At 40.6% G+C, this 22,901-nt stretch overlaps 1 protein-coding gene across 1 annotated transcript in view; it reads left to right on the top strand.

Annotated features, from left to right (window-relative positions):
• Positions 1-22,901, top strand: part of PREP (prolyl endopeptidase) — a 148,161-nt gene that overhangs the window by 85,793 nt on the left and 39,467 nt on the right. The window contains exons 8-10 of the mRNA XM_012651230.1: positions 3,997-4,188; positions 8,038-8,235; positions 13,970-14,073. Of these exons, the coding sequence (XP_012506684.1) occupies positions 3,997-4,188; positions 8,038-8,235; positions 13,970-14,073 (494 nt within the window). The remainder of the gene's footprint in view (positions 1-3,996; positions 4,189-8,037; positions 8,236-13,969; positions 14,074-22,901) is intronic.

The following is a 22,901-nucleotide window of genomic DNA, read 5'->3' as shown; positions in this document are numbered from 1 at the left end:
GTGTCAGATACATTGCAAAGCAGATGTCTTTCCAGTGGGCTTGGGGAGTTATTTTTTTAGATATTAAAAGCAGCATTTAGGAGCCATTTAAATGATGATAGTGAACATGTTTAAGATTTTTTTTAGTGGCCGGGCACGGTGGCTCACACCTGTAATCCTAGCACTCTGGGAGGCTGAGACAGGAGGATCACTCGAGGTCAGGAGTTCGAGACCAGCCTGAGCAAGCTCAAGACCCCATCTCTACTGTAAAAAAATAGAAAGAAATTATCTGGACAACTAAAAATATATAGAAAAAATTAGCCGGGCATGGTGGCGCATGCCTGTAGTCCCAGCTACTTGGGAGGCTGAGGCAGAAGGATTACTTGAGCCAGGAGTTTAAGGTTGCTGTGAGCTAGGCTGACACCACGGCACTCTAGCCTGGGCAACAGAGTGAGACTCTGTCTCCAAAAAAAAAAAAAATATTTTTTTAGTGATGACCATCTCCAGACTAGTTCTTAGAAGAACTAAAAAGTGTCCCATCTTTTGTTCAATGCAAATTTTATTTTGTTTCGTACCTTTGAAGTTACCTGCCACTCTGTTTTGGTGCTGAATATGCAATAGTGAATAAAAAAGACAAATAATAAACAAATAAATGCATAGTTATATCTTGAGGAAAGTGCCATGAAGAAATGAACTGCGTGCCGATTGTAAGTGGCTAGGTATTTGAGAGTGGGCCAGGTAGAGGAAAGTGTCTATGACAAGGCCTGGAAGCTCATTTTAAGGACTCTGACAAAGCCAGTGGCACTAGAATGCAGGAAGTGAGGCAAGAGTTGGAGCTATCGGACACTGGCCAGGAGGGAAAGAACCATAGTATGCAAGACCATGGAGAACTTGAGGAGGACTTTGGATTTTATTCAAAGTGTAATGAAGAAGTCATTGAATGTCTCGAAGAGCACTAAAAGGGACCAGTTGAGGATATTAAGACATTGTGGTGGCTGCTATACCAAGATAATCAAGAGTGGCGGTGGGAAACTGAGTGCTATCTACCAAGGTGTCTCAGGCTTGGCACTGTTGACTGCTTGAGCTGGCTGCTGCTGTGTTGGGTTGTCCTGTGCATCGTAGCATGTGTAGCCACATCTCTGGCCTCTACCCAGTAGGTGCCAGTAGCAGCCCCGCCCTCAAGTTGTGACAACCAAAAATGTCTCCAGACATTTCCAGATGTCCCCTGTGGGTGAAATGTCCCTAGCTGGGAGCCACTGCTGTAGACCAGGAGGGAGAAGACGTTGGAGTGGTGTGATAGCAGGAGAGGTGGAGAGAAGTGTGCAGATTTGAGACCGGTCGGGTGGAAGAGGATTTACCAGATTATGTGAGATGATTGGCTAGGAGGAGAGGTCCTTCATTGTCACCTCCTTGCCAGGTTTTTCAGGTTTTCATTAGCATTTTTTATAAACCTTATTATTCACCCACAACTGGTCCTTGCTCTTTTTCGTGCTTTAGGTCAGGGGTAGGGAAGCTTTTCATGTTGGAAGGCCACATTAATTTAGCTGTAATCAAATAAGGCCACATTCAAGAAACTTCAATTAGATATGTTTAAAAATGTACATTATTTTTACAAAAATCTAACTACTATGTACTTAATAATTTCAAAAAATGAAAACTGTTAATTTTAAAGTTAACTAACCTTTTAATGACTTTGTTGTATCTGCATTTTCTTGGAAAACATTTGAATATTTGGTTGCAGCATGGAGGTCCACAGTATCTCTAGATGGGTATCAGTCATTTGTGATGTTAAGGGTGTCTTGACTTGGGTTATGTAGGAAAATGTAGATTCACAACAATAAATGGTTGAAAAACAAGAAAGCATTTTGGGGGCATGTTGCCGAAGGTGTGGGTATTCTGCATTTTTCCATATTTCATTTGTATCTTTTTTAGCATGAAAGACTAACTTTAAAATGTGATCTACTGAGAGCTCAATCAGTTTCGTCTGTGTTCTTTAGGTGTCTTGGTGATATCAGCTAGGTGAGGCTGAAATGCTAATTTGAGTGTGATGTCATATTCTCAAAGTCAGTGAAACTTTCATTGTATTCTCCAATTAATAAGTCTGTAACAGCTGCATAGTCTTCAGATGATTCACATATATCATCTTCATCAGTGACCTTTGCTAACTGGGGAAAATGTTTATCGAAAATTTCCTTTTAAGAAGTGTTTTCAAAAAAGATAGCTTTTCTTGAAATGCTTGGATTTTTTGCTGCATATCATATATAATATAGACTTAGTTTTACCTTGCAAAGAAATATTCAAGTTGACATGGTATCACACAGAAATGCTGCATTCCTATGGAAATCTTTCAGTAATTCACATTGCTGATTCTGTACTTCATGAAATTTAACTATCTGTTCTTGCAGAGATAAAATTTTGGCTAACACCTATCCCTTTGATAGCCAATGAACTTTAGAATGATACAGCAAATCCACACTGAATACCTCATGGTTCAACTTTAGCATGTTATGAAACTGATGATGCCATATTGCATTTGCATGGGTATAGTTAACAACACTTCTAACTTGTTGCAAAATGTCACTTAAAATAGTAGCTTTAGGCACAGAGATTTTGCTGATGCAGTGAAAAGAAATGAGAGCGTCTGGATTTGTTAATTCTTTTTTTTATCTGTGTAATAAACCCTTCATGTTTTCCTGTCATGGAAGGTGTCAATCTATCAAATTCAGTCCAACTTCATGACATTTATCTTGAAAGTTGTTGAAGATATCTGTTCCCTGTGTTCTGTTCCCCAGAGTGCCCAAAGCGAGTAACTCTTCGTAGCAAAGAAAATCTTCTGTTAGGACCCAAATGAAGTATAACACCTAGGCTGAGTCAGTAGTATCAGATGATTCATCCAAAGCAGTTGAATAATATATATTTTCCTTTTGAAGTAGTGCATGAAGTTGTTCTGTTAAGTTGAAGCCTAGTTTATACTGCCAATCAGTTATGGTGCTTGAAAGAGGCAGTTGTTTGTACTTTGAAACATTGCGCTCTAAGCATCCTACAACTTCAACAGTGCCTTCTTTTGCAATTTCTGCATCACTGAATGGCTTCCCTTTTTTCCCAAGTATATGAGGTACTTTATAAGTTGCTTCAGTGGCGTTATTTCCGGGTCTTATTGCTGCTTGAAAGAATTGTCTTTATATTTGCTTTTCATCTTTTAATTTCTGCACTACAACCTTTCATGCCTCTTCCTTTAACTTAAAATATTTATGGTCCTTATGAGTGTTACAATGCTGATGAGCATTGAATTTCTTTAATGTTGATATTGTTGTATCACAAAGCAAGCAAATCCTCTTACCTTTAGCAGAAACAAGATAATATTGCAAGTCCCGGTCCTCATTAAAAAATCTGTTTTCCTCCTTCAGCATTCTCTTGGTCTTCTTTGACATGATGGGCTGTTAAGCTGACAGAATTAAAAGATACTATTGAGGTGTGCATCTATGCACAAATACCACTTCAAACAGAAACACAGTGCACCGTTGTCAAAAGCTGATAACAGACTGGTGTACTCGACCCTCATAAAACTTGCCAACCAGCCTTTTGCGGTAGTGGCACCAATCAGGTGAGGGAAGTTAGAACTAAATCATGAGCATAGCAGCCATCCATTTAGCCCTTATGGCTTACTAATGTTCTAATCGTGCCAGTCAGTCTGGGAGGATTATTTCACTTAAACTTATTTTATTCTTTGGTATTTTAAATACATTCATTTTAAAGATAAAATAAAAATATAAAAGACAAACAAAAGTGTATTAATAAAATTAAAAGGATTTGTTCTGTAAAATCTGGACTCAGTCCAAAGCCTGCACTTAAGGACCTAGAAGGTCATAGGTTCTCCACCCCTGCCTTAGATCTTCCAGATGTCATCTCTGCTTTATGTTCCATAGATAGGAAAGATCTACCCTCCCCTCCCTACACCCAGACCAGCACCATTTTCAAACATTGGAGAGATGACGGGAATGCTTGGTCTCTTGCCAGGAATCCTGAAGTGGGTAAAACTGATCGACAACTTTGAAGGAGAGTATGACTATGTTACCAACGAGGGGACAGTGTTCACATTCAAGACGAATCGCCATTCTCCCAATTATCGCCTGATCAACATCGACTTTATGGATCCTGATGAGTCTAAGTGGAAAGTGCTTGTTCCTGAGCACAAGAAAGATGTCTTAGGTAAGAGTACATGTTACTTAAAAATCGTGCTTTTGTTTTTGGTGAGAATGTCAACAAGTTAGCCCATCTCTCATTCTCTAGTGACCAGGTACTGAACCTGGAATCATTAATTAACCTTCCTTAGGAATGAAGTGCCTCACAGCATATCCAAGTCTTTACTGTGTGACATCTTTGTAGCTTAGTGTGATATCATACAGAAATGCAGGGTGTTCATAAAAATCATGAAGATGTGAATTCTGACTTTTAAAGGTACTTTTTTTTAATAACAGTTGTCTTCGTGTACTTTTGATAATAATCACAAACATTTAATTTTTTAAACTATTTAAATTTAGAACCCTCAGCTTTAAGCTTTTGAATAACCTTTGGCTATTTGTGTTATACCTGTTGTAGATCTTAGGGTGGATTTACAGCCCTCTTATTAGGAAAAAGAGTAGACTGTTGTCAGATTTAATTGAAACCCATTGCAGTAGCTGCTTTGTGCAGTGAACTACATTAGCCTCTTGAGAACCTCACTTCCATATCAGTTGTGTCTCACGGTGCCTTTCAGTTACCTTTTATTCATTCTCTCTGTGATTTTTCCAAAAATGATATGCTGCTTTATAAATTATTTATTGTGTGAAAGCTGAATTCGGTTAGAATAAGACTCAATAATTTGGGGAAAAGTTTTTACACAAAAGGAGCATTCAATGCCTTCAGGCCAATGAAGAGTTTACTTGTTGGAGGTGAACTTCTCATGGACTGAATGAGGATAAAACCTAGGGCCATTTAAAAATGCAAAGATTTATGGTATATAATTAGGAAAATCATCTTTTTTGAGATCTGCAGAGTGGCCCTGTCTCAGATAAAACAGTCCTAAAATATGTTTTTCAGAGAACTAATGCACAGGTGTTGGAGTCAGACAGATCCAGGTTCCTGTCCGGGACCAATAAGGGACTCTTTCTCCCTGGCTCAAGGCAGTATGCTCTCTGTGCCCGGCAGGTATTTAAACCTGACATTGCTTGGGGGTATGGCGGTGGCAGATGATTCCAGCTGACCCTCCCAGGGCCACAGTTTCCTATGGGCACTTCCTTCTGGGCTGTTGTCACTGCAGTGCCCTTGGCCCTAGAGAAAGTATTACTGTATGTTTGCTTGAGACTCTCCTCAGCCCCTGGGCATCTGGCTGCACCTCTCCGCCCTCTTGTACTGAGATCTCCAGATGGCCTGCTCTTTCCTGCAAAGTCCACATCTGCAGCCCACAGCAGCAGCCCCTCCCAGGGTCTTCTTCCAGAGCAGCTGGCCCTTCTTCTGCCTTCTGAGTTTCCAACACAGTCCCTTTGACTTCTCAGGTTTGGATCAGCTGCCAGTACTCTGTCTCTCTCAGGCTGGGGTTACTAGAAGGCAATAACCCTGACACCCTCACTCCAGTCGGGAGGGGGACTTACAGCATGGCAGGGGCTCTTTCCAAGGAAATCTCATCACTTGTCTCATCAGAACCTTCTGTTCACTCTCTGACCCTTATTTATATTTGGATGAGGGATCCATGAGTTGCGGAACAGGTTTTTTACCATTTCCTTTAATGTCTTTATGCAATGAATCTGTTTCTGCCAGCGTTCAGTGCTTCCTGAGTGCCAGATTCAGCACTCCATGCCACGAGCTTCACCTGAGATGAGACGTGCTGGCATAGGTCTTCATACAGGGTGCCCTAAGGAGTTTTCAGGTGCAAGTCAGGTTGGAACAGTGATTCTTGTGTAGGGAGCCATCATGGATGTTGTAAATAGTTCCCAAGGCATCTGAATTTTCTGCCATCTAAGCCAAAAAAGGGGTATTAACTGTGCCTTAAAGTGACATCCCACCTTATAGATCTAATGAAATGCAAATTAATGCTTGGAGATTTGGGGGGATGATATATTTTTATAGCCTTCCTTCTAAAAAGGTTATAAGTTCTTTAAACTGGAAAGGGGAAACCTTGAATATAGAATTCATCAATTCAAAGAGAAGCACGGTTGAATTTGCTATGTATCATTAGCACAGAATGCTCTGTTGAGAATAAAAACTAGAGATGAGTCATAAAGTACAGCTATAAAGTCAGAGCTTTTATTAATGACAGTCTACAAATCACCTTGTCCTTTTCTTACTCACTTTTGTCTGTTTTATAATTCTGATGTACTCATAGTTAACATAGATTGATTATTCTTTGACAGCTATAATTTATTTCATTTTTTTCCCATACTTTTCTATCTTTAAAGCATTAGGCCACATGAACAATATCGCTTAACTGAGGTGCTTTAAAAAAATTGTGTTGGAGAATGACCAAATTACTTATGGATATAAGAGTTCTTTACCTCCTTCCTTGAAAAGTTAGCCGTAGTAATCTAAACAACCCAAGACTGGGGCCCAGGTGATCTCAGAGTTCCCTCTGGGTGTTGTCTTGTTCATGTGGATAAAGTCTGACATCACAAGCGTGAACTGCTAGTATCTCGGGTTACAAAAATAAGCAGCGTCAAGAACCCCACCACACTCCCCCACAAAACCCAAGAAAGGCATCTTTTTAGCTTGTTTGCCTGCCACCTGCAGCCCTGTCCTTACTTCCATCTCTGCGGCATCTTTCCCTCCGGGTGACCCTGCTGACCTCAGGCTGACTCTGTGCCTGCCCCTTGGTTCTCCCTGCTCCCCGTGGCCTGATTCACTCCTGCTGTCCCAGCTCTGTCACTGGGCACTGTTTCTGCAAGCTGTAGCCTTGAGAGTTGAGAACTCTACCTCACTCTCCATATCCCTGCAGTCACCAAGTCCTGGGGATTCTTCTTAGGAAATGCCCTTCATTTCTTTTCTTTCCTGCCTGGTCTTTATCCCCAGCTTGATCTGTTGTTCTACTGGCTTATGTAGTAGTGTTTGTACTCGTCTCCCCTCTGTCCTTACACAGACTTCCATTGTTCTGCATTCAGCTGTCAGATACAGGCTTTCTTAATGCCATCGTTATTTATGTCACCCTTCTGTTCAAACAATGGCCCTTCAGTAACTGGTAACTAACCTCCCTTCTACCTGGCTCACGGAATGCCCCATTAGGCCACCGCCAGCATGGCCACCCAGCCCTGAACCGAACAACTTTTTTCTTCTTAAAAATGGATTTCTCACTTGTTCTCTTTACCAGTCTTCCTCCCTTCCATCCTTCCTGCTGTTCATGCATTCATGTTCCTTTCCTCTCTCCTCCTGCCTTGCTCTGGCCTCCATTCCTTAAGTCGCCTGTCTTCCCACCACCTCATCCCTGGAAGGCTGTCCTTTCCCTGATGGACCCCCATCACCTAACCCTGTCTCCATACACCTGTGTTCAAGGGCTCTCACTCATCGTGGGTCCTCAACCAACCAGTCACTTACCTTTGTTTACATCTTACTACTTGTATTTTTATGTGATTGTGCCTCAAGAGCAGAATTGACCTCATCTTTCCACTTGTCTCTCCAGCACCTTGCAGGGAACCTGATGCATACCAAGGGCTTAACATATTTTTGTCAAATAAACAACCTTGTTTATTTGAATTATGATTTGGTTTTTGTTGTTGATTTTTTTTTAATAGCTCCTGTAGTGTGATATTGGACACAAAACAGGCAGGATTATTTATATTCCACACATTATCTAGGTCATCATAAGCTCCTGGCCCAAAGTGAAGAATGTTTTATTTTCTCTAGATATAACAGCAATAATCATTTATTTAAGGAATATGCTTAACAACTAGATGAATAATTAAGACCAATTATAAAATGATTTTGCAAGTCTCATTGCTGCGTAACACAATGTGTATCTCTAGAACTGTTCAATTAAATAAGTAGTATGTTTTTCATTGATTTTCAAAAGGTTTTATCTCCTCTCCTTTTCAGAATGGGTAGCTTGCGTCAGGTCCAACTTTTTGGTCTTATGCTACCTCCACGACGTGAAGAACATTCTGCAGCTTCACGACCTGGCTACTGGTGCTCTCCTCAAGACCTTCCCGCTCGAGGTCGGCAGCATTGTGGGATACAGCGGGCAGAAGAAGGATACCGAAATATTCTATCAGTTTACTTCCTTTTTATCTCCAGGTAAGTGTCTTTTCACCATTGCTGCTCGCTTTAAGAATCAGACTGATGTTTGGGTTTCTTTGGGGGAATGGAAATAATGCTGTTATTGAAAATCGCGTATCCTGTACTACAGCCAAAATCACTTAGTGAGAATAAAACTGTAAAACATATGCTCAGAACAAAGGGAAATGTAAATGCCTAAAACTACACTCTCATCAGTTTTATACGCTGAATCTCTATTTTTCTGGGAGCAGGAACAGCTATCATTCAGGTTGATTAAAAATTAGTACCAGCAGGTAAAATGTTCGATTCAGCCTTTGGTCTATATATGCAAGAACACACAATGTAGATAACAAAAACAAAATAAAACCCGTAGCCACATCTGGCATTAAAAAAACGTTTTCTAGAATAAACTGAGAATCGATTCTGCTGTTAAACTGAATTAAAATGTAATTTTGAAAGTTTAGTCTTCCATCATGAAAAAACAACATGTGTTACTTGGTTCTAGTAGAAAAGGGAAGATGCTTGTTAATTGTGATTGTACATTTCGTGGTATGGGTTAATTTTCTCCAAAGTAAACATAGCTCCCTTTTTAACTTTTTAAAAAAATTGGTCACATTCATTTTGCTTCGTTTTGGTTTTTTCTCTGCTCCTCCATTTGGCTGCACTGCCTCTGTGAAGTTGTAGCCATACGCAGACTGTGATTTGTCCCAGGAGGCTGGCGCAGTTGACAGTTGGCAGTTGACCAGACAGACTTTGTCCTAAAAACAATCTGGCTGAAAAAAATTTCTACGCTTTTCTTGTTCGTTTATTGAGCTCCTCCAGAGTGCTTTTCCCCCACCCGGTTTTGTCACAATCCTTTGGTCATTAGAAAATAAAGCTAGTCTTAAGGGAGAGCTCAGCCTGTGCTGACATGGCTCTGTCCTACTCTTGGGATTTGGCCGGTCGACAGTGATGTCTCCTCCTCTTTTATTTTGAGCCTCTGAGTCACAGAGCACACGGTCCTTAAGGAATCCTGTTGTGGTGACAGGTTGCTGCCAGGGTTATTAAAACCAAAAGAATGATGTTCCGTGAGTCTGATGCTGTACCTGGAAAACCTAGCCAGCTTTACTTTCCCAGGCACCTTGCAGAGGATCGAGGTGGGCTAGGAAAAGCACCCATAAGAATGTGGAGGCCAGGGCCAGGAGTCAGGAAGTGACAGTGCAAGAACTCCACTTCAAGGTGCCCTGTGTGTCCCCTTACCCCACTTTCCCCTGGAGCACAGCAGCAGCCAGTGGACAGACCAGAAAAAATCCATTTCTTCCAGATAGCCATCCTTAATCTACTGCTGCAGGGTCCACAATTTATTTCCTCCAACTTATGCCAGTTCCAGAAATTTTACTTTGGAAAATCTCCTGTCTTAAACAGTTTACATGGATAAAGGACAATGAGGAAGACAGAGTGGGGGTGACTCTCCTGATCTTGCTAAAAGCAGAGTCCCCAAAGGCCCATCAACTTCCTTCAACGACCACATGTGACCATTTATTTCAGGAACAAGCTCATCATTACCTGGAGAAGAAAGGGCTCATTGTCCTAGTGTAAAATGTTGGGTTCTATTCCAAGCAATGAAATATTATCTGTGACTGTGGCTGTGATATTTGAAAAGACAAGTGTGTTCCTAGTTCTGTACCACCGGGCAGCTCTCACCAAGCTTTAATTTGTTCCTGTGATGCTTTGTCTCCTTTGTCTCTTCATACTCATTTTGCCTCCATCTTTCTCTTTTCTCTCCTGAATGCAAGTTGATCTCTAAAACCAGAGAATGGGGCTCCCAGACCCAGGCCTTCTGAGGCCAAATGCAAAAACGGCCATCAGATAATTAAACTAGATCTCATGAAAGCAAGAATTATCAAGGTGTGTGTAAACACACAGCTCACAAGCTGTCTTGCACTGGTCTCTGAAGGCTAGCTCTTCTCTACTGCAGTGAATGACAGAGGTTCTCAATCGTGAGTAAAGCCCCAGGGTCACAGATGACTACAGCTCCAGCTTCCTGCTGTGGATGTGTGGTACATCTGGCAGATGCACACCAGCTGACTTTGTTTCCCATGGGGCCACATGGTGAAGACACATCTTTAGCCCAAGCCATTTGTGACTTTTGCACCTTGAGTCGCACTTGGGAGAAAACGGGCAGCCAGGGCAGCTTGGAGCACAATGCACCTTATTCCCCGTGGTTCAAACCACTTAGTGGTTGAGCTGATTAATTCTGTACTTGTGGAACCTTGGAGGGTTGCCTAAGGTTAGCTCCAGATAGACTTGCATGTTGTAATAATTTGGTACAGCAGTTCCCATATGCATGGCCCTGGGAGGCAGGGGTGAGAAATTAAGAAGCCTTTCACATTCTTGGGAAAGATGAAGATTTTTTACGAGACTTGCTTTTGTTTTTTCCTACTAAAAACATTGAAACTCAACCTATAATCAGATAAAACAATATCTCCATGGGTTACAAAGTTTACCTTTTTACATATCCAATTTTTAGATCCCTCTGATTTCTTCATTTGCAGTTTCTCCTATAATCATTCTGACTCCCACTTCTACCTCCTTATATTTATTAAACTGGGAAAATACCACCTGATCTCCCTGCCTCCTTTCTGTTGCTGGAATGCCCTTCTTAAAGCACTGTTTTCATCAGGAGGCATCTTCTCAAATCCAGACACTTCTTCTGGCCTTAAGGTTCTTCCATAGTCCAATTCTCTTTTACCCTTAAACTTTGACATTTATTTCCTAGAGATCATGTAACCAGTCCTTTCTGGTTTGTGATTCTAGGATGTTTTCTTCAAACCCCACCTTCATTGTTCTTTACCCCATATGAGCCAAATCAGGTAGGACACAAAGCATTGTTAGGTTATAGGGGTTCACATTATGGTGTGAAGTGCAATGGGGTAACGTGGGCAAACCCAGAGGACCTATGAACAGAAAGCATTGATGAGATACGTAAAGCACTAATTCCTTCAGCTTTAACACAGCCTCCTTCGAGGTATCACTTCTGGTGCACAGGACAGAATAGAGGTCAGGCATTTAACACCCTTTCTCTGAACAGTGACCAGCCCCTGTTGTGTATTTATTTCATTCTGCTGTTAGATTTGATGTCTCAACCTTTCCAGATAAACAGGCATTTTGAGTGTAGTTTTTAGTGAATGTCTTTCACTGGAAAGTTTGCTTTCTAGTACTTCAGTTACTTACCTAAGGCACTAAGCTAGTAACTGCCAGAGCTGGGAATTCTGGCTCCTGAGGCCTTCAACAGTCACAGTACCACAGGACACAGGGATGCAAGGGTGATGTCAGGAGTTCCAATGGCACATTCTTGGTCTGCATGCTCTTTTTTGTTTGATTGTTTGGAGTTTTTTCCAAAGGTTCAGATGTGTTTTGTGCTTGTGGGGGGCACCAAGTCCTGATCAAGAAGCGATTGAAAATGTAAATACATCACAATTAGCCTTTTACTCTCAAGATTACATCCATATAGGCAAGTGCAGTATTCAGTATATCTGGTAAATTAGAATGCATGCTCCCAGAGTATAGTTTGGAAGTACAGGTGGTCCCCGGGTCATGGACAGGATATGCTCCTGAGAATGTCTTTAGGTCAGATTTGTATATAACTGGGATCCCTGAAGAACAGCACATATATGGTGGTAATAATAACAATACTATAATGGCTGATATGTAGTAATAATAATGCAGTATAATACTATAATAATACGCCTGTACTATAAGTTACAGAAACTGCTGTGCTCTTTTAATTCAAACAAACAGAACATAAAAACAATCTCATACAAAAAGTTTAGATAGGAGATAGGAGACATTTCCAAAAAGAATATTAAAGTTTAACGCTCACCTAACGTTGCATCAGTGTCTGGCTTACTGCAAGGAGATTTTTGAGGCCAGAAGGCAGGCTAACGTTAATCAGACGATGGTGATGGTAGAGATGGTGCTAGAGAGGATGGAGTGGGAGCTGGAGAATCAGGATTTGATTCTGTTGCTGGACGAGGGGAGCTGACCACTGAAGTCGTTTTCTTGAAACAAGTATCTAGGGTTGTTTGCACAGCCTTTTTCTTTTTTTCATCATAAATGGCAGCTGGTCTTACTAACCTTTGTAAACCACTCAATGTTAGGATCCTTCTCCTCAAGCTTAGTAAATCCTGCTTCCGTGAGGAAAAGGCTTCAGCTAATTCCTTTGTCATAAACTTTCTTGGCTCTGGGTCTTCTGATTCCTCATGTCCTTGTGTCTCTACCAGCTGTTTCTCTGTCTACCCATGAGACTAGCCGCCAGCGTAAAGATGCCGCGCCAGCGAACCCCTTACCCCATGCAGGTCTGTTTCCATGCACAGAAGAGACTAGTTCCCGAATTACTAATTTAATTATTTAACTATAAACTATCCTTATGGGGAACGCTGGGAGCCAGAAAGTATGGAACGCCTTAAGTTGGGTCATCCATAACCCAGGGACTACCTGTAGATTATATATAAAGATATATTCTAGCAAATACCCAAGTATAACCTGAACTAAGAAAGTCAACACTTCACTCATGTTATGCATCTTCTTTCTGTCAGTGTTAATCATACACTCTATTATAGCAGCCTTAAAATATTAATAGTTCTCTGTAAGTGTAAGAACTGAAATAACATTTGTAAAGACTAGCAGTCGTGCTATTAACGAATCTCAGTGTATTTACTCTTTGCCAGTGGGGGTCAGAGTGTTGTCCTTTCTCAGCTGTTTGTGAAGTACGTACACAGAGGAGTTGAGAAGAAAGAAAGGGCTGCCATTTTAATACATGATTATTCCATTTAAACGTGCCCTGTGGGAGTACCATTGGTTTTTGGTTTTCCAGAAAGTACTGGTGGGATCACTAAATCGATTTTTCCTGTACTTAACAGCAATATGTTTAAAGTATTAGGTGGGGGAGTGCTGTTTCCACACCAGCCACTCTGTGAATGACTCATTCTGTTCATAAACCACAGCAGTGTCATTGTTTTCAAACATTAATGACTCATCTTGCTTATTGTTTCTTCAATTTAGTTTGTAAATGTTAAAAAGTAGTAGCATTAAATTCAAGAAATGGAATTTTAATTAGTGTTAAATAAGCTGGAATTCTTGGTGTATATTAATCATTTTCTGTTGTGCATAATTACTGTGATAATCAGAATTGTAAAAGCAGTTTTGAAATGACTACCAATCACCTCGCCTCTGACTCTATCCACATGTGTGTCCACAGATGGGTAGATGTCAGGAGTCAGGAGCCCCAGAGGTACCTGTCAAAAGACCCCTGACTGGCTGTTGACCTTGGGCAAGTCACTTGAGTTTTCTGTCAGTTGCCTCCCAGGTAAAATGGCCCTAAATGAAGTCTGCTGTTTTCTTTGACCTGTCCTACTAAGTGACCTGGCTTGAGGAAGACCTGTTAAGTTTCTGTAATTAGGTTTTTCACCTTTTCTTATACTCAGAATGCATTCGAGTTTTCTAAAATGTATACACAGATGAGTATTGTTAAGAAGGAAAGCCATATGAGCTGGTGATGGTGAAGAGAGCGTTCACGTAGCACTCCCCATGCCAGAGGAGCATGTTCTAAGCACATAGAATGTGGTGACCCTCCACCGTGTTGGCAATTAACCAGGTCCCTGACTGTGTTCCTCTCTTGCCATTCCTGGCATCTGGTCATGCGCTGTGATCCTTGCTTTCCTTGCATCTAGTGAGTCTTACCGACTAAACTAAGACTTCCTGTCCTTTTTAGGTATCATTTATCACTGTGATCTTACCAAAGAGGAACTGGAGCCAAGAGTTTTTCGAGAGGTGACCGTGAAAGGAATCGATGCTTCTGATTACCAGACAATCCAGGTATGGAGAATTTGATCTCATTAATATGAGAGTTAGGAGATCTCACTTTCAGGCTGGACCATTCACACTCCAGCTTGTCAGAAGCCATGGAGGTAATCTGTGGTAATACAGACAACTATTTTTGGAGTCCCTGCCGTCATGGAGCATTTAGGATTCAGCAGTGAGCCCAGCACAGTCCGTGCCCTCCCATAGCTTGCAGGTTCTGCTCCCTTGTTTGTTATTCTGGACAGGAAACAAAGAACCTGAGTTCTTTGTCTTAGGGCTCTTATTACAGTAGCTGTCAAAGTAACACCCTTGGTCCATGTCAGTCTGCTTACTTGAAAATGGGTTATGTTCCAGCTCAGGTGTTTGGGTTTCATAAATAACAACAGAGATTCGCTATATGTGAAGTAATTGACTCAAGTGCTGAGTCAGTCTTTTTAGTCTGAAGATCATGTGTACTTCTGCCTGGCACAGAGCAGGCACTCAGTATATTTTAATAAATTAATTAACTAACTCATTGTCATCTGACCACAAGCTCAGTTTTTGGTTGCCATCTTTTCATGTTAAGAATGTCCTTTTTTGTTTTTTCAGCTCCCCAGGGGAACTGAATCTTCCAGAAACTGAATCCCTGGTTGATTAATAATGACAAAGACTCTCTGTTCCTTTTCAGTGAGAGGTCATCAGTAGGGCACCAGGTGTTTATCAAGGCTCTCCCACCTAGGGGGCTGGATTAGGAATCAGAACATTGTGAAGGAAGATTAGAACAAAGAGCACTGGATGTTCCTAAGAATGTTTCTGTGAAAGTAGGGCATCGTTACAGCTTGGTGAATTACTCTCCAACTGTCTAGAAGTAGTCTAGATGATAGGCTAGATCTAGATCATAAATAAAGCTCTGTTTACACAGAAAGGTGGTGGGCTGGATTCGGTGCAGGGCTGCAGTTTACCAACCTCTGTTCTATATTGTTCTAAATCAGGAGTTGGCAAACTGGCCTCCTGTTTGATTGGAGAACAGCCATGCCCACTCGTTCACATACTGCCTGTGGCTACTTGGGCACTTTAACAGAATGGTTGCAACAGGGACTGTATGCCCCACAAGGCCTAAAATATTTAGTATTTGGCCCTTTAAGGAAAAGTTTGCTGAATCTTCATCTGTGCAAATAGTATTTAAAATCACAAGGCATGGGGCCTTTGTCAAGAAGCCCTGCCTGACAGGCCTGAAATCTGCCATATACTTATTGGTTGACATTGGGCAAGTCACTTCATCTTTCTGCCTCAATTTTTTTCAGCTGTAAAATAGAGATATTATCTATTTTTCAGGATTTATCAGGAGATAATACATATTAAGGGTCTTGCACACAAAATATAATCTATTTTTGAATCAATATTTAAAATATTAGAAATATAACAGACTTAGTTTTCCTATCTATTTGGCTTACTTCTTGTTTCATTTTTAAGGTGAGCCATTGCCTGGAGAGGGATCCTGTAGGGCCTACAGCCCTTGTCTGGTGTTTACATGGTTCATGAATTCACCCTAGTCCTATATTAGACTTTTTAAATCTGTTCACTTTTAGGCTAGTCTTCTTTGCTGTTTTCCCTTTTGTCTATGTGTAGGAAATTTGTCCCTGTCAGCTGTATTTGGCCTTCTCAAGGCCTAATTCTGGTCCTTGCTTGGGCATCCCCAGCAAGGATAGGTGTGCCTCTCCTGTCAGTAATGCCCGGGACACCCAGCCAGTGCTCTTGTGCTCTCAAGAGCACAGTCTCAGCTGCCCTAAGATTGGGCAGAGTCGCCCAAGAGAGACCCCAATCTTCTCCTTCTTATCTCTGCAGTGTAGCCCTCTCGGCTCTATATAAAAAAGACATTTTTCTCCTCTCTTTTCCACCTTCCCACAAACAGTTAGTACCCAGCTATACAACTGCCTTAGAGTTCGGAGGAGGCAGGAGCCGCCTTAATAATGACAGCTGCCAGGGAGGTGTCTGCTTCCAGGGAAGTACCTCTTACTACTTAGTAAGGATGATTGGGGTTGTTTCTCCTATCAGATGGCTTTTTTCCCCAATTCTGATAGTAGTAATATTCTTTATAGATGGTAAACTAGTTGCCACCTAAAATGTATTTTCATTTATAAATGAAAAGATGAAACTTTACAGCTGAACAAGTGCTTATGTGGAATAGAAATCTGCCAGCCAAGTACGTAGCAGCCTGAAATTTCCAGATCAAACAGAGGAGAAAATGTGATTGGGGGCCGTCAATTGCCTGTGTCATTGGGGAAAACTCACAGAATGTCTCTGTGTCTGGCTCTCCACTTCCCAAAGAAAACTTCCCTGGCATTAAACTGTTCAAATACTTACAACTTTTTATTTGTACTGCTGAAGTAGGAGGAAGAAAAAGATTCATGGTAAATATTTAAAGAGCTAGTAACTGGACAGACACACTGGCTCACAGACCTTAATGCACTACTCTTCATTTCCATGTTTAGAAGATAGAGCTATGCCTGTTAGCAGAGTATAGCCTCTGTGTGTAGTGCCAATAGAAGATCTTATATCTACTGATTATGCACATCATATATAGTATACTGTTATTAAAATAAAATTCTTTCATTGTGGGTATAAATGTGCCTTTGGAACACACTATGATGTCATGACACCATTGACTTGTGTCACTTAAAATCCATTTCACAATGGTTTAGATTGAAGCGTATGCAACAGAGCTTTGACGTGAGAGCGTGACAGATGCTCTCACATTTTGATTAGGCTCTTGGCAGTGTTGCCAACAATGACTGCCATTACAGTGCTACCATTGTGAAATGCAGGCTCTAGAGAGGGAGTGGTGTTTGTATGAATGGAAAGCATCCTAACGGTGTGTAATCACAGCATTTTGGAAAAAAAGATACTCTATTTTTGTTCTCAGTTACTTTAGGGTAATGTTACTTTTGACTACTCTTGACCCTGGGATTTAAATTTATTCCATATGTGATTTAAAAAGAATATCTCCCAGGCTATTTGTCATTCCTTCTGCCATTCTGTGAGGCATATTATCATTTTGATGCAATTACTGCAGCACGGATTACCATGCATGGTTGGTCAACACTAATTAATGGCGGCCTGGGCATGCACACCTTTTAATGGTACCGTCTACCTGGTGATGTAGGTGGCAAAACGGACCAAAGCAAGGACAAAGAGAAGGGTCGAAGAAACGTATGGCTAAATGAGCCACAGAGGGCTGTTCTTTGTATGATCTACATTCCCTCAGGACCCTGAGTATCTTGAGTGAGAAAGTGAAGGATCTGGTAACAGATTTTGCTGACAGAAACAGAGCAGAGCTGCTATCTAATTCATTCCTGATTATAGCTATGAGTAAACTATATCAAAATATAATTTTGAAAATCAGATCCTGGAAAAACTGTCAATTTCTCTTCCAATCTGGGGCACATATACAAATTTAGTTTTAGATAGGTTTATCAAATCTGTAGTTGATTAATCTTTTCTTTGTCCTGCTTTTTATTGTGAATGACACAGTCACATAATATTGATTAGAACCTCCATGTCTTTGTCTTTTAAAAAGAAGTTGAAACGCTGAGCATTAGAAATTACATTTGTAAAACAGATTTGCTGATGAGTGAATTTACTTAAAAAATGTGTCTATGTTTATAATCAGTAATGTTTCGTTTTAAACAAAGTGAAATAATAGGGAAATGGTAGTTAAATTTAGTCTATCAGTAAATATTTATAACTGTGATACGTTGGGACAGCACTATTTGAAGATGAAGAAATTCCAGACATCGGCACTGCCCCTGGGTAATTTACAGTCAGACTGGGAAGTTGAAACATATAGACCTGAAAGATCAGACAACCCAAGGCTGTTATCACCGTGGTCAAGGGAAAGGTGCAGGCTTCGGTCGGTGCTATGGATGGAGTTCAGAGGCCGTCCTGGCTGGAGTAAAGGCCGGAGTCTTCACTGGAGTGGAAGTTGGGCAGGGCTCCGAGCGGTGGGTGTTTCTATGATTCCCAGTTCCTCACTGAGATTCCTGAAAGATTTTACGACAGCCCTTTGTTCAAAGATTGCCTCTGCCACGTCGTCACAGTGTAATTCCACAGTTTCACAGTAGAGTCACATCCTGTGGGATGGGGTTGCCCGCGGCACTTGCCGTCTGTGGGTGGAATAGTGCCCGGTGGTTGAACGTGACCTCACAAAGCAATGTAGTGTAGCAAAAATACACTTTCTAGTTTCTAAATGTCTGATTTTTGTTCAGCCAGCTGAGAGATTGGCTTTTCTTCTTTCAAAATGAAAGACAAAATTTATAGAGCTGAAAAAGAACAGTTAACTGAGTACACTGTGAATAAACTCCAATAACAATAGTTTCCACATTTTATAAAAGACAAATTAGGAGACTCCAAGGACTCATGTTTTAAGGGAAGAAGCAAAATAGTAGGGATTTTACAAGTATTTAACATAGATTTTAATCTTTATTCCTCTTTTCTTAGTAGGAATTTTACTTTTCTGAGGATTACCTACTGTAGTGCATATGAAACATCAAGAACATCCCTAAGATGGTTCACTTTATAGCTGAACAGAAATGTTAAAATTAGATATTTGTTTGGGTTTACCAACATACCTTGGGGTAGAGGGAGTGGGATTATTTTTTTCTTTAATTTAGATTTTTCTAACCTTGGTGATAAGTGATTTGTGATTGCTAGCATACAGGCTTCGCTATTCAAAAAACATGTTCTGGAAACATTAATTAGTGTCTTAATACTCGTTAACTTCTGCACTGAGCTCCTGGCACGTGCAGTTTTTGAAGATTGACTCATCCATGTGCTCGGTGAGCTGACTATTGAACTGGTGATAATGTTCATAGTGCCACAGCACTATGTTCTTGCAATTTGGTAAAGGTCAGAAATCTTCAGAACGTACTAGTGAAGAGGGAATAGAGGAATGTTTTCAAAAAGAAATTCTTTGAGGGATCACTATGCTTACATATGATTAGGAAACTGCTTGAAATGGAATCAGTCATTCTTGACAATTTATCGAGTAAGTGTTTATGTTGTTTTTTATATAATGCTTCACAGTGACATTCTTATATTAAACAGATTCCTGCCCTACTTTAGAATCTTCCGTGTCATGCAGAAATTCTAGATTGAGTGCCTCTTTCCCCTTGTCTAGATATCAGCTGTGTTAAAATAATTTGGCTCTAGAAGATAAGAGTCTTTTCTTGCTATCTTATAATAGAGAAATAAGTCACGTGGCCCAAGTCCATAGTTGCTGCAGTCTCCATACCACTGTACATAAATTCTCTCCCGTGTCTAAAAGCAAACATGACTTTGCAGGAACCTGAGACCGTATAACCCATAATATGTAAAAATCACAAGACAGTTTTGAGACTTGAGCAGCCACTGATCAGGTAGCTGTGTAAAATCCCCGTAATGAAGGCCTGGGAAGATTTCTTGAGCCTTCCGTGGAGGCCTCCCTGTGGCAAGGTAGATGAACGTCCAAGGTTGACTTGTGCTGATCTTCCTCTGAGTTTCTCTAAAGTTTGCTCTGAGGAAATGGTCCTGTTTAAATTATGAATGTGGTCTGCATTGAAATGACAACCAGGAAAGTATCTGAACCCAAGCCTGGTGATTTACAGCATGAGGAAAACGCCAGGGAAGGAAGCTCTCTCGCTTGGCTCTTGCGGGGGATGTGGAACAGAGCCTGGCATCACGGGAATTTTCCTTTGCAAGCTTGCTTTTCTGACATGTTAATGAAGAAAACAGGTGTTGATTAAATATGAATGGCTTAGATTCAGTTCCAGGTATCCATCTAGGTTTATTCCTTAATAATGTTGTGTTAGAGGCCATAACTATCACAGATCAGGCTATTCATAAACTTAGTAACACAAGTGATAGCCATACTCATTGTAGATTTATTCACTCTTAGTATATATATAAATTTTTAATATTTTAGGAATTTACAGATTTTGCTGGGTTTCATATTACATGTAATAAAACCACTTAAGTAGGTTTAAATTCCTTTTAAATTATTCTGAGAGTCATGGCTTTGAGACCCATAAAAGTTGTTGTTGCTGAGCTTTGCTGATACTGAGATGGATAGATTTCAGGTTACCCACAGCTAACGATTTACTCCGGCTGCTTACTAGAAAACGATCTTGAGAAAAAGAATGATATTATTTCATTGTCCTTTAAAAACAAAGTAGTCAGTCTCTTCCTTCTTATTAAAACTGAATCAATGGCATAATATGTTTGTTAATGATACTTGTCTTTTGCCATTTTAATAAACATTTCTGTTTTCAAAAATGAATCTGAATCTCAAGATTTGTTGTTCAGTGTAGGTTCAGCTGTGAGTAACAGAAAAAATAAAAGAACCATGGCTTAAAGATGATAGAAGTTTACTCCCCTCTCACATAAAAGCACAGGGGGAGTCAGTCCAGGGCCGACTTGGTCCATGGAGTAAGGAATCCCAGCTCCTCCTTTTACTGCTTCATCAGACGTGGCTCTTGTTCCTGGAATCACATCATGGGCCTAGGTGGCTGCTGGGTTCCAGCCATGTGATGTCTGCTTTCCAGCCAGCAGGAAGGTGGCAGTAGGGAAGGAATACAAATGAGTGCTGCCAACTATCAATAGCTTATGTTTGCCAGAAGGTGGCCTGCATTATATCTGCTTACATCTTATTGGCAAAAAATGTACTCACACCTTGTTACAAGAAGGCTTGAGATATAGTTTATCCCCCCACCCCCCAAAATGTGCCCAGCTAAAAATTATTGCCTTATTGTCAAGGAAACGGGGGAAATGGATGCTGGGGGATAGCTGACAGTCTGCCAGAACCCGCCTTCAGCAAAAACTTTTTGGTGTAGACCATAAGACCAAGAAACCCAAATGCCACCTGCTGGCCAGGTAGCTAAATCTCAGGATAAGGGTTGGAAAAATGAAGACTCCTAAAAAATTGAATTTTCAAATATAATTATTGACAGCAGAAATTATACACTACAAAGACAGAGCACCTATTAAGGAGGCACTTCTTCCATGAAGAAAGAACTTTAATATTGCTTCTGGAACATGAAATGTGATGCAAGAGTATGTGGGAATATTTGAGCATTAAAATGAACTCTAAGGGGTTGTTCTGGCCCAGTAAGGAAGCTAGGTGAGCTAGCGTCGAGATGGTGCTCCAGGTGTTTGATTCTGTGCCAGAGTCTGCTTCTTGCCTGTGACAACCAGTTCTCAACCGTGTTCCTGCACTGTCCCTCTGAAGCATGTGGACACAGTCCATCCTTGAGGGGCCTGCTGTTTGGAATGGAAGCATGGCACAGTTAGCCTGCAGAGAGGTGATAGGGTCCCTAATTTCATAACTGCCTCCTCTACTTTCTCCTATGTGGTATGTTTTTCCACTAATATCCTTTTGGCGTCAGGACAAAGTTATATGCCTTCCAGTTGCGTGTATATTAAGAGTTCATCTAAGTGAGCCCTCTCATTTTCAGAGGAGGAAACTAAAATTCAATCAATGTAAGTGTCTTAATAAAGGTTACATTTAACAATTGGCAGAGCCAATACTAGAACTCAGAGCTCCAGATCTATGCTAATGCTGCACATTTTGTTATCAAGATAAGTTATTTACTCCCTGTAGCGCACGGTTTTTTTTTTTACTTATAAAATAAGTAAATTAGACTAAATGGCCTCTAAATCTCTAAGCTCTCTTATCTCTCAAAAGTATGTTTCTATACCATATAACATCTGGTGAGTACTTTGTAGACCCTTATGGAATCTATTAAATAATAATAAGACTCTCTATGTAAAAGGAGATAGTAAGGGAACACAAATCCATATTTTTTATGATTTATAAATATCATTTAATGACTTATAAATAATTTTAAATGCTATTTTATGATGTATTTTAATCTCCTTGTCACGTGTTAATGGAGATTTCACTGCCTTTTCCATGTGTTTATGTAATATGCAGACATACTTCATTTTATTGTACTTCACTTTATTGCGCTTCGCAGATATTACGTTTTCTACAAATTGAAGGTTTCTGGCAACCTCACGTCCAGCAAGTCTGTCAGTGCACTTTTTCCAACAGCATGTGCTCTCTTCATGTCATATTTTGGTAATTCTTGCAATACGTCAGACATTTTCATTATTATTATATCTTTCATAGAGATCTCTGATCAGTGCTTTGATGTTACTATCATAATTGTTTCAGGGTGCCATGAACTACACCCATGTTAGACAATGAACTTAATTGATCAGTGTTGTATGTGTCCTGACTGCTCCACGAACTGGCTGTTGTCTGTCTCTCTCACTCTCGGTGGGCCTATTTCCTGAGACACAATAATATCAAAATTAGGCCAATTAATAACCTTACAATGGCCTCTCAGTGTTCAGGTGGAAGGAAGACTCCCACATCTCTCACTTTAAATCAAAACCTAGAAATGATTAAGCTTAGTGAGGAAGGCATGTTGAAAGCTGAAATAAGCCAAAAGGCAGGCCTCTGAGGCCAAACAGTTGGCCAAGTTGTGAATGCAAAGAAAAAGTTCTTGAAGGAAATTAAAAGTGCTTCTCCAGTGAACATACAAATAAGAAAATGAAACACCTTTATTGCTGATACGGAGAAAGATTGAGTGGTCTGGACAGAACATCAAGCCAGCCACAACATTCCCTTAGGCCAAAGCCTAATCCACAACTCCTTAATCCTATGAAGCCTAAGAGAGGTGAGGAAGCTACAGAAGAAAAATTTGAAGCTAGCAGATGTTGGTCCATGAGGTTTAAAGAAGCCATCTCCATAACATAAAAGTACAAGGTGAACCAACAAGTGCTGATGGAGAAGCTGCAGTAAGTTATCCAGAAAATCTAGCTAA

The sequence above is a fragment of the Propithecus coquereli genome, unplaced genomic scaffold (genome assembly GCF_000956105.1).
Source record: "Propithecus coquereli isolate 6110/MARCELLA unplaced genomic scaffold, Pcoq_1.0 Scaffold35, whole genome shotgun sequence".
Lineage (NCBI taxonomy): Eukaryota > Metazoa > Chordata > Mammalia > Primates > Indriidae > Propithecus > Propithecus coquereli.
The sequence above is the reverse complement of the archived record's forward strand: the minus strand, read 5'-3'. Positions and strand labels throughout refer to the sequence as shown.